General features: G+C 48.2%; 1 protein-coding gene across 2 annotated transcripts in view; it reads left to right on the top strand.

The window, feature by feature from the left end:
• The window catches only part of LOC144179168 (uncharacterized), a 36,748-nt gene extending 24,595 nt beyond the window's left edge, over positions 1 to 12,153 (top strand). The window contains exons 10-14 of one of the 2 annotated variants that reach the window (XM_077707411.1): positions 1,367 to 1,649; positions 1,851 to 1,993; positions 8,299 to 8,590; positions 9,409 to 9,521; positions 11,498 to 12,153. In XM_077707411.1, the coding sequence (XP_077563537.1) occupies positions 1,367 to 1,649; positions 1,851 to 1,993; positions 8,299 to 8,590; positions 9,409 to 9,521; positions 11,498 to 11,579 (913 nt within the window). In that variant the 3' untranslated portion in view covers positions 11,580 to 12,153. Of the gene's footprint in view, positions 1 to 1,366; positions 1,994 to 8,298; positions 8,591 to 9,408; positions 9,522 to 11,497 lie in introns of both variants that reach the window. The other variant, XM_077707410.1, reaches the window with a different exon arrangement.

Raw genomic sequence — 12,153 nt, 5'->3', positions numbered from 1 at the left:
ACAATTGAAAAAGAACTAATCGACGAAAAATTACCAGCAAGGTATGAATAGATACCAGAAGTTGTGGAGAATGAAATGTGGAAAGCATTTTTGTTTGTTTGTTTTTTGCAATCACGTACAAGTTTATGTCAATTCTAACTTCTATGTTTGAAGTACTCGTGCTAACCGATTAAAAATACTGCAAATTAAACAATTACTGAAACACAAAATGCAAAATCTGCGTCCCATGTGGGATGGGTTAAAGGAGCCATGAAGAGAAAACACAAGTTTGGTTCATTGAAAAGATTGCCTCGTTAGAATCGTACTGACACAACTTTTTACGTAAACTTCGTTCAAATAAGCTGCACGATTAGCAAAAAAGGGAATGGCCATGCGACCCACTAGCTCATTTCCCGCCACAGAACCTATGATGTCATACCAGACAGCTCTGCGATTGGCGGAGGGCGGCAAAAGCAAGCACAAATTAGGCCGAGCTTATAAGCTTGCCGAACGAGCTATTTGCGCTTAAATTTAGGGCACATTCTTTTGAAAGCCCTAAGAATGGTGGGACAAACAGTGGAAGTTACGAAAGCACATGTCAACATAGAAGTACCGATGCGTATGCTGCTGTTGGTACTGCACACACTATGCTTGGTTTAGCTGCACAGGACTTGCAGGGCTTTGGGGTTGTTTCAGACGACACTGGCCGTTGACGCAAGCGACGATGTCTTACGTGACCATATTTGTCAGGCGAGCACCATGTTTCATGAAACGATTGTCCCCATGAACAAAACAAGCCAGGTTTAAATACGTTCACAAACAAACCAAAGGTGGAAAACGGCTTGCCGCGGTGTGGTGGCGCCATCTAGGTTCACTAACGGTAAACAAGGCCCTGTGATGTCATTGCAGACGACGAAAACGCACGATTTAGCGGGAAAATCAAACTTTTAACTTAAACAAATTATTTCTCAGTGAATAAAGCATCGTTTGCATTCAGACAAGCGCTGGGGGCAGTATAAAACACGATATCTTTCGAATAACACAAACTTGTGTTTTGTCTTCATGGCTCCTTTAAACATTCATCTTTACGCTGCAAAAAAATCTTTCTAGCTGCTCTACATGCCGAGATGTACCTCTCAAGAATTTCCTGTTGCTGCAATACCACTCGTGGGGAAATAGGAGAAAATTATGGTAAAATTGTTTTTTTTTATCATCGAAATTAGGTCTGTAAGTACCTGGTACTGTTGAAGTACTAACTTTTCAAAGTACAAATTGTGCAAACTAAGGAAAAAGTGATAGTACCTAAAAAAATGCTTATTTGGGCTATTTTTTTGGCCCCAAAGACCCATGTGCCCTCTTAACCCATGCGTAACTAACTTCTTTGCAGCCCTACTTCTACCGTCAACCAAGGCGTGCAGACGGAGGCAGCTTCCAGCAAGTGTCCACACTGCGAAGGAGCCAACAGTCTTCCCTGCAAAGACACAGACGGGGCAGAACACCGGTCCTTGGAGCCACTGCAGGAGCAGCTTTCCCGTGAAGTAGACTTGCGGCGTCATGCTGAAGATGCGTCCCAGGAAGCCCTCTCCCAGCTGGCTTCCACCTCCCAGGAGCTCGCAGCAGCGCTCGCGAGCAAGGAGGAGCTGGAGCAGAGGCTCGCGGACGCCCAACAGGTAATCAGCGAAGTGCACGGTGGCGAGCTGGAAGACCTGAGGAGCACAATTGCCCAGCGCGACCGCGAGCTCGAGAAGTTGCGCAGGCTCTGTGAAGACAGTGCGAAGGCTGCAGAGGAGGCAGAGGCGCAAGTGTCTGCCCTCAGGGAAGACTTTGAGAAGCAGATGGAGGAAGATGTGGGCATGGCGGTGTTTTTGCAGGAGAACGGCCGGGCCCTCGAGTTGGATGAGGAAGAGGCCCGAAAAGAGGCGGACGAGGCGAAGGAAGCTCTCCAAGAAGTCCAGGCTCGTCTCGGGCTGGTCGAGGCGGAGCTGGGAGCCTGCCGCGAGGAGCTGTCTGAGAGGTAAGGCAATCGTGCCTTTCGCTGGCAGTGAGAGGGGAGGGTGCTAGGATGGGGTGAGTGTTGTAGTGCATGTTGGCTGCAAACTGATCCCGTGGGTTAAGTGGCTATAGTTCATACCACAAGCTACGAGCAGCACTGTGGAGGCTACATTGTTGTCAGTAGAGCACCCACTGAGGGTGCCTAACTCAGCGTGAAGGAAGCGACAAAAGGCGCCTGGGCCTTGTGGCTCCATGTGCAGAGAAGGGAGAAGGAAATGTCCTTTCAAGGCCCCCTTCACGGTGAGTTAGGCACCCTCAGTGTGCTCTCTACTGACAACAATGTAGCCTCCACAGTGCTGCACGTAGCTTGTGGTATGAACTATAGATTCAGGGGAAATCCCCAGTTTATTCCCAAAGTGGAGCAAGTTTCTCCAAAGGAAAATTTGGCATCCACCGAAGATGTGGCCATGCAGCTACAAAGGAAGTTTGTTTCTTTGTAGCCGTATGGCTGCATTTGAGGTGGATGTAAAATTTCCCTTTGCAGTGCCTATGGGTTGCATGATGAGATCTGTCGCATCCTATCTTTGTCGGGATTCTTGCAGCCAGACTGGAGGCACTTGACATCAGCCACTGACGTGCAGTGGGAAGTAAACTAATGACAGGCTTCCGTGAAGCGAGAGTTCCTGCTGAAAGATTGCAATAGAGCCTGCTGTGGACTTGAAAGTTTAGTAAATACAGTCAAACCTCAATATAACGAAGTCAGTAAAATTCGTAATTTACTTCGTTACGTTGAAATTCGCGGTTAAAATGTGAAGTGTCAACCACATGAAGCTGTTCCTGCAAACGGGAACCCTTTATACGGTACGCTTTAGACAGTACGCACTACTTCACATTGTCTAAAGCAGGGGTCTCAAACACGCGGCCGGCCCGCGGACCCTTCCATTGCGGCCCGCGGCCCTCTCATGAGTGTCTTGGTCCATTTATTTTTGTTTTTTAGGCAAATGCGTGTGTGTGCGCCCTGCTTGTGTAGCCGAAGAGGCAGGTGGCCAGAGACTGCTCGAAAACGTGTGGATATCGTCTTTCATGGCTTTGCGTTACCAGAGTGGACCCCCCTCTTTTCCGGAGGCCCCTCAATTCGGGCGCCGTTAAGTAGGGTTCACAGTGGTCGCAAGCAACTGAGACTTGTGAATCGAGCACTCTACACTGCGCACAGGGCTGGGCGAGAACAAGCCGCGGAGAAACTCTCCGCGGCGGTTATGACACTGCGAACGGGGCTGCACGCCGCTAATGAGAAGACGGCCCCTTGACCGGAGTTTTCCAGGCTTCCGCTAAAGTGCAAAGGTTTCCGGGAGTTGTGTGGTGTTTGCGGATATTTGCTTTCTTGTTCTTTTTCGTGTCAAACACTTTTACTTCGCTGCAGATGTGGCGAAAAGGGCGCAGCCACACGTCGGATTCTGGGTTCCGGCTCCGAAATGCACCCACGTGCGTTTAGGGGCGGGTCGCAGCGTTATTTATGGCCTGGGAGAGAGCGACATTGCGCTGCTGAGGAAAAGTCTGCACATTGCACGTTGAAACTGTGTACTTCCAGACATCAAACACTCCATTTCGAGACTCAAAACTAAGCGCCTATCCTCCGACTCGCAACCTGTTGACAGCACTGTGAAAGGTAGCGGCGCCCCAAGTCAGAGCGCACTACATAATTGTGCTCCTACGCGCCTGTCGCCTCCGTAAATGGGGCAGGTATCTTTTTGATCTGTTGTTTTTTTTTTGAAAATCTGCAAACGACGAAGGTTTCTGCTGTGGAAGTCCAACGGGCTACAATGTCGTTGTCCAAGCAGTCAGTAAAACACCAAGTGGAAAACGAGAAGAGGTGCTTTCAGGAGCGATGGGAACACTTATTTCTTCACGGAATCAAGAGACAAGGTGTTGTGCTTAGTCTGCCACCAGACTGTGGCTGTGCCGAAGGAGTATAATGTTCGACGCCACTTCATGTCTTGCCATCACGAGAAGTATGGTGCTCTTACTGGCAACATTCGCGAGCACACCGTGACTCAACTGAAGGCGGCGTTGGGAAAGCAGCAAAACTTGTTCAAAAAGGCGGCCAAAGCAAGCGACGAAACGGTAAGGGCAAGCTTCGTCATTTATGAGCTTATCGCCAAATCATCCAAGCCTTTCACTGAAGGTCTGTTCGTGAAGCAGTGCCTGCTCGGAATCGATGCATGAAAAAGACAGCATGAAGAAGACATTCGAGAAAATAAGCCTCTCTCCAAACACAGTCGCCCAGAGAATTAACGAGATCAGTGGAGACATTGAAAAAGGATTAATCAACCGATGCCACGAGTTCGAAGCATTCTCTATTGCAGTTGATGAAAGCACTGACATTACAGACAACGCACAATGTGCTATTTTTGTAAGGGGTGTCGACAAAAACCTGAACGTCACTGAGGAACTCCTGGACTTAATCCCAATGAAAGGCACGACCACAGGGGCGGATATTCTTTCTGTTCTCGAAAGAGTGGTCGAACACGCCGGACTACCGTGGGAAAAGTTGGTTTGTTTGGCTACAGGCGGTGCACCATCAATGGTGGGATGCAAGAGCGGGCTTGCATGTTGGTCGATTGCGGAGGAAACTCGCTGCACTCGGAGTCACCAATCAATTTGCCGCGGTTCACTGCATTTTGCACCACAAGGCGCTGTGCGGCAAGTCTCTGCAAATGAAGAGCGTCATGGAAATCGTGCTCAGCGCAGTGAACTTCATGCGTTCAAGAGCTCTTAACCACCGCCAATTTGTATCTCTTTTAGAAGCGGTTAGCAGCGAATATGGTGAAATTTTGTACCATTCAGATGTACGATGGCTGAGTCGTGGAAGAGTGCTAAAACGATATTTTGATCTCCGAGAGGAAATTGACGCCTTCGTGAAGACCAAGAACAGGGCCATTGTTGAGCTGTCAGACGAAACGTGGCTTCTCTCCCTTGCGTTCCTCACTGATATCACTCATTATTTGAGTTGCCTCAACGTTAAACTTCAGGGAAAAAACAAACTGATCACAAAAATGCATGACGACATTCAGGCCTTTCAATTCAAATTGAAGCTTTGGGAGAGACGGATGAGAATTCAGAAGTTTGATCATTTCCTAACCCTGAAGTCGCTGGAGAACGTGGATAAACAATCCTGTGATAACTTCGCTGACCTCCATGATTTCCAAAGAGAATTTGAGGGACGCTTCCAAGACATCACCAGTCTCGCCGATGAATTACGAATTTTTTCGTTGCCGTTTTCGGTGCCGGTAGATGGCGCCGCGCCCGAGCTACAGATGGAACTTCTTGAGACATTTCAGGACGTGGCTGTGCCAGACTTCTACAGGTTTCTCGACGATGCAAGTTTCCTGGCGCTACGTAAACAGGCTGCCAGGATCATTGCCATGTTGGGAAGCACCTACTTGTGCGAACACCTGTTTTACTTGTTGAAGGTGAACAAGTCAGCTCTCCGGTCGAGGATGACTGATGAGCACCTGCGATCGACCACGAGGATCGTTTCCGCGCAAGAAGTTCATGTGGACATTTCTTCTCTAGTCGCAGCCAAGCGTTGCCAGGCATTAAGCCAGCATGTTTAGAACAATAGCAGCTATATTGTTCTTCTCAAGGAATAAAGTTTTATGACCTTCCTAAATTATACTCGCAATATTTTCTCGTCTATTACTATCAATAACGCGTTATTCTAGTAAGATGCACAGACGCAACTGCCTTCAAGCCTTTTTTTGTGAGGCATCCAATGCGGTCACCGTGTATTGAAGCATAATTCTGGAACAAATATTTTATATTTCAGAATCGGCGTCCCCATTTTAGTCATCCCGTAGAGATGTGTCTCAAACTCTGACGCCAATTCTATTCAGGAATGACCAAGCATATGTACAACATGTGGGAAAGACCTACTTGTTCCTTTCAAATGGCAGCATTATTTTACATTTTGTAACCCCCCCCCCCCCCCCCCCTCCCCTCTTCCCCGGCCCTTGCGGGACTAGAATTCGTGACTGCGGCCCGCTAACTCATGTTAGTTTAAGTCCCCTGGTCTAAAGGGTCAGCGCAGCTGAGACTGCAATCTTTCACATCTGCGAAGAAGCACCGGACTAGTGCGAGTGCGCCCACTTTCGCTTGCTCTCGGTACAATGTCGGCAGTGTGGTCTTGCAAACTCTCCCATGGTCGTGACACCATCATCCACACTCACAAACTCTCCAACCATTGATCTGGCAACGGCGTCGGGAAATTCCGACAGCTTGTTCCACACTTTGGCAACACCGGGGGTGGTTTTGTTGCACTCCTCAGGGTTTTCAAAGACATCACTGGCACGCACAAGCTGGCAGATTTGAAGCAATTTCGGTAGTAACATCTACACAGAACCTACTTCGAGGTGTTCTCAGGAATCTTGTGCCTGATGGGGACGTCCGATTTCCCGCCAAGTTTGACTCTATTTAAAATTGCAAGCTTCACGGCGAAAGGCAAATTTTTTGGCTGCTTAGCACGCTAGCTAGAGCCACTAAATAAGCCTTTATTTGTTGACACTAGCGCTAGCCACCACAGCTACACTTCCAAAAAGCCCACAAAGCGCAAACAACTCAAACACAATGAGCTAAAAAAAAAAAAGCATGGTGGGCGGGCCAGAATCAATTTTTTTCAAGAGGGGGAGGGGGTGTGGCTCACCCTACACTGCGTTATAGTGCAGTCACGATAGAGAGAGCGAAGTGAGGGAGCGGAAAGAGCCGCCTGCTGCCCACACGCGGCCTGGCTAAACCATTGGAATGTTCCGGCGAAATTTCTTGTCTGCCCGGAGGGAAAACCAACTTGGAGGGGCACTTCTGCGGCATTTGACATTCGATATATCGGTTGTCACTCGTAAGGTTGCTTTCAGAATTATGGAGACCTGTGAGATCTCTCAGCACTACTTATGTTGGTTTCCTGCTCACCTTGGGGTGATTGAAGGAGCCCCTCTGAATCTCAACGAGTCTGCTCATGCGGCAGCGCGAGACCTTACCCTCCGCTCTGCCCCGCGCCACGGCGTGACAGCACTCCCTGAGAACAGAGACCCCCCTTCCACATACAATGAGGTAACTAAGTACTATCTTCTTAACCGCAGGATTTACGGTTTGCCGCATCCTAAACTAAACCGGGCTCAGGCACTTACATTACGCTTACTGCAGACTGGCACTTATCCTTGCCCGCGGAGGCTCCACATGTTTTATCCTGAGACGTATACGGAGCCTTATTGTATGGACTGTGGTGATTTAGCCACACTGGAACACATGCTCTGGTCTTGCGAGCGAATTGAAGATCCGGCTATCAAGGACGCGTCCAGGTGGGAGGCTGCACTTCGCAGTCCGAACCTGGACGATCAATTCTGGGCTGTCCAGCAAGCTCACGACGTGGCTGTGAGGCTTGGCCTTTCGGTCCCGACGTGGGAGCGGCCCGCTTAGTGGTTCATTTATCACTATTTGCAGGACCAAATAAAGTTTTCCCTCCTCCTCCTCCTCGTATTTTTGTTCGATATAAGCGTAGTTCTTCTCATTTCAGATGTAACATGTGCAGATGTAGTTTGATATAAAGGATAATTTGATGTAAACCGGTTCGATATAGTTGGGTTTGACTGTAGTACTCGCACAACATGTATTTGGGAGCTTGTGTCAGGGCACTCTGCATGTTCTAAAGTAGAGCTTCTTGTTGGGCATGTTTGTGGTGTTATGGGGCAGAAGCGAGGAAATGCAATATATTTACACTGTACAATGCCAGAGGAAGAGCATAGAATTGTAGCTGAAAGTGTTCATCATCCTCTTCTAAATCCAAAGTCCAGCCCAAGTGGAACATAGCTGTAGCAATCCTCATCTTCACTTCTCCAAACTGTCCCACAACAACACTAAAGGGAGCATGCTCTCCTTGCATACATAGGCACTGCTTCTGTCTCAATCAATTGTGGGATGTCTACTGCGGGGACCCTCTCAGTGACCATAACCCTGCATTGGCCAAGTCTGTCCTTCCCCCGTTTTATTGCCTTGCTCCCTCTGCTTCCCCTCGTATCGTTGCCGTAACCCTCTGTCAATAAGCTATTTCTCGCTCTCTCCCAATATCCTGTTACTGTTACTCGCGTTCAGGGACCTGTCCTTTGCATTGCCTACCACTTTCTCTTCATTTGAGCTGCTGCCTTCTGCGGATGCATGCCTTCAGACTTTGAATGCAATTGTACTGAGGATTTCATTACAGTGAAGCTTCCACTGGTTGACCGTATGTCCGTATCCTGTTGCCGTATAACTCCTGGGAACGTCTGTTGATTAATGCAGCAAGGAGGCTCACCGGGTGGCCTTGCTTCAACTGGAGAGCACACAGAAGGAGCTTGCCCAGCTCAAGAACAGCCGCCAGGCCCAGTCCGAGCAGTCCGCGGCAGTGGACGAGAACTGCCCACCTCGCACAAGGCGGACAACACGAGCCACTCGGGCCAGAAGGACTCAGGCTGCGGCGGCCAGTTCAGAGGCATTTGATGATGATGATGATGATGACGACGACGACTTCGAGCTGCCACACCGGACAGCACGCCTGCCCAAGAAGTCTGCCACGGTGCCCGACGAGGCTCACGTAAGTACCTCTCCATTTCCTGCTCCTTCTTTCGTCCAATGTTTGTCACGAGGATCAGAGACGGCACTGGCTTGGTTTTACATACAAGGCGAACACTACCGCAAAGCAGGCCTTCCGTTTCTACTTTTGTGTCTTGTTTTCAGCATGTGACCGTGCCCGGTTGTGCTATCTGCGTTTGAAGTGAAGTGTGTGTTACTTTCTTTCTTTTGTATTTAGGTTGGCCATCTTATTTGATGGGGACAGTCTCTCGCCCTATTGTCACTAGGGTAGAATTTTCTACTTTGATCACCAGTGTTCTGAACCTAATCCGACGGCTCCAGAAGGTATCGAGTGGAGAGATGAAATGGTCTCTGGGCAAACGCAGCATTTGATTCCCTGGCGCTAGTCTGTGATGTTATTTTGTTGGCTGCTCCTTTGACACTCGTGTATTTTTTGAGTTCTCACGCGGAGTGCAAGTTTGCTCCAGTAAGCTTCTGTTCCTTGAATAAACCTGCATCATCTTTGGCCAAGTGACGACATAAGATTTTTACCTATGGGAACTGTTTGCCACGATGAAAGAAATGACTGCCATAGAACGATAGTGCCACCTGTCTTTTCCAAAACTAACTTATCCAAAGACAGGTGGCCCTGCCATTCCACTCCTTCCATTTTTCCCATTATGGCAACTGTGTTTGCCGCAATTGTCAATAGTGAAAAAGACGATGGGACTTTGCACAGCAGGACAGCTGCCTGTACAGTCATCGCTTGCCTCCGACCATTGCCATAAATGTGGTGGGCATGTGCAAAAGTGTTTCATCTTTCTGAACCTTGCCTTGCAGGAAACTGCAACCGGCCGCCGCAACATCTTAGGCGAAAGCAACGCAGAGTCTTCTCCGCCGCCCCTCATCAGCGACATGGTGTCGCGTGCTTACGCTCGATTCCCAAAGCCCAGGTGAGCATTATGCCACGATTCTGTCCTTGATTGCTGCTTGCTCTGCATCGTCACTTGAAGCGTGTTATTTGACACGCAGTACATATCTGGCAATTGCTGCCCGAGTCGGAAGTCTTTGGAGCGGTACCTGTGTAATGTCAAATCTTGCCCACGGTTAAAATGTGTAGGACCGGTCCTTTAACACGTTCTATGGATTACAAATTGTGTTGTGTGGCCTACAGTAGTCATGTGCGCCTCCATTGTGGATGATTTTACAGTGCAACCCCGATGATACGTTCCCCGGTCTTACGACTGATCACCACAGTCCTGGCGAATTCCCCGTAGAAACTGCGCATTAGAAACCCCGATGATACAATGCTCGGGTGAACGCGGTTCGCTTCATACAACGGACTCTGGCGGGAATAATCCGACATTTTTCCCATCTTTTAAGCGTGTGCTACACGGCATCCTTTAATTGGCAGTTGAACACTCTCTCCCGTCAGTTTGAGTGGGGAAAAATGCTTACTGATGGCATAATTTTCCAGCACCTCCAGGGTGGTGTTGTTTGTAAAGGTTTAATTGATTGATCATTCAATTAAAACCCGCATGAAATTGTCCCCGACATTGTTACTTTCGAAAAAACAATGTCGGGTTGCACACGTTATATTCTGTGAGTTTTTAAACTTTTTCCCATCGAAAACCATTGCAAAGTCCCGTGGAAAAAAATACCTATGTGTACCGAGGCGACAAACTACTTGTGCAAGTTGATGAAAAAATGACAATCTTCGGAGCGCCGTATCTCCCGAACGACATCACTTGGCGCCACCATCTTGGTGTGGTGAAGATTGGAAAACATGGCCGCCGGGCAAAGCAGTTGCTCGTGTTTCAGGCAGAGAGCTTTTTGCCGATTTCCACCATTGTTTTGGTTATGGGGGTGGCTGGGTTTTCATTTAGTCGTTTGATCTGTTGCGGGAAGTTGCACGACTTGAAAGACTGGGGTTATCAAAAACAGCGTGGGGCCTGCGAATTCGCCATGTTTCGGCCTTGAGCGTGAGAAGCGGTGTGCGCTTGAAGTAAAATTTTGGGCTCGTTGCGGTATTATAAAACGCTGAGTTATTGCTGCCTTTGACAGCGAGCGGCGGGAATGGGGCAATCGACGCTGCAGAAGTGGCGGCACAGGCTACATTGCCGCAAAATGTTCAAGCAGTGTCCGATAACGGGACGGGCTCTTATTGCACGCTAGTATTACTGGTTCATCTATCTGAAGTGAAATTTAATGCCGAAAGGGAGGTGGCTAAACATACTAGTTTTACTCAAATTACGATCGTTGTGAACGTACACCTTGGGAATTGAATTGGGAGGGCTGGTGGGGTGCGACGATTGTCACCTCGCTGTGCGCAACTTTTGCCGTGGCTCTACACTTGTGCGTAAAGCCCAGTCTGGGAATGCACAAATAATAATTTAGGCATTCACATGATAGTAAAAATGCCTTACAATTCAGTTTTTCAATTCGATATTCTCAACGGCGCTCCACGCTAGAGCCTACGAATTTCAAAATGGTTTGTAAAGATGTAGTGGAGTTCGTACCTCTTGATACTCTGGTAGAAAAACTCTATCGAAAGGCTGCTTCAGTGTTATGTACGTTCAAAACCTTATTAAAAAGTGCACTCCCCCCCTGAGTTGCTAAAAATTTGATTTTTTAGGCTCCTAAGGTGACATAATAAATGTCGTTTTTCTGCTCCAAATGAAGGTTCTTCTGCTCCAAAATCGAAATTTTGCTGCTCCAAAAACTGCTCCCAAATCTGGTTCAGCTGTCTCACCCCTGCACTCGCGTACAGTGTAGCCTATGTATTTACTATAAGGAACTCTATATGTAATTGGTTGAACGACCTTCAGAAGGTCATTCACATACTTCAAGTAATTAATCCTGTAGCCTAATTGTGCGGCGTGTAGCTGCACAGGTTCAAACTGTTGTTCCTTTGTAAAATTGTGTGCAGTGCTGTGGGCCAGCGCAAGCCCCGTCTGCTCTCCACGGACAAGATGGACTTTGTGGAGCTGGACGACGACGACGAGGACTGACTGCCAGTGCCTGGAGCGCATTGCATGACCGCTTGACCTGCATCCAGCACTGCGCAGTCTCTAGTTTTACCCTTCAAAGAGCCCACAGAGGCACTGTACGCGCAGTGTTTTTAACTGTCTTGTTTTTGTGTTGTGTGTTGTCCCCCATTTACGTGTAACTTTTTTTTTATCCATCCTGTAGCATGCTGGGACAAGTGCTGTGCACGTCTTCTCTCACTTCATTGTCCCCCCCCCCCCCCTTTTAATGGCACTTTTAAACTTTACTTTGTATGTATGACATTAAGGGATGTGCATGTTCTTGCATGCCACCCTGCTACAATTTAACTTTGCGTGTGCCGTCATCGAGGCAAACGAGTTTTTAATTCGTATTTTATTCTTTGAGACAATTAGTGTGGACCATGTTTGTGCATTTGTCTCATTGCGTGCATGTGAAAGTGAAGCCTACTGTAAATATTGTAAGCCCAAGTAATGCGCTGCCCATTCACATGACTGCTCGTGTGTTGAAATGATCCTGATGTGTAGATTCTAAAATCGTAGGTTTTGCCGCGCAATAAACAAGGTCTGTACAGCTCAA

Source organism: Haemaphysalis longicornis, unplaced genomic scaffold, assembly GCF_048455015.1.
Source record: "Haemaphysalis longicornis isolate Haplotype H1 unplaced genomic scaffold, Haemaphysalis longicornis Haplotype H1 scaffold_4, whole genome shotgun sequence".
In the NCBI taxonomy this organism is placed as follows: domain Eukaryota; kingdom Metazoa; phylum Arthropoda; class Arachnida; order Ixodida; family Ixodidae; genus Haemaphysalis; species Haemaphysalis longicornis.
This window is presented reverse-complemented; position numbering and strand designations above follow the sequence as displayed.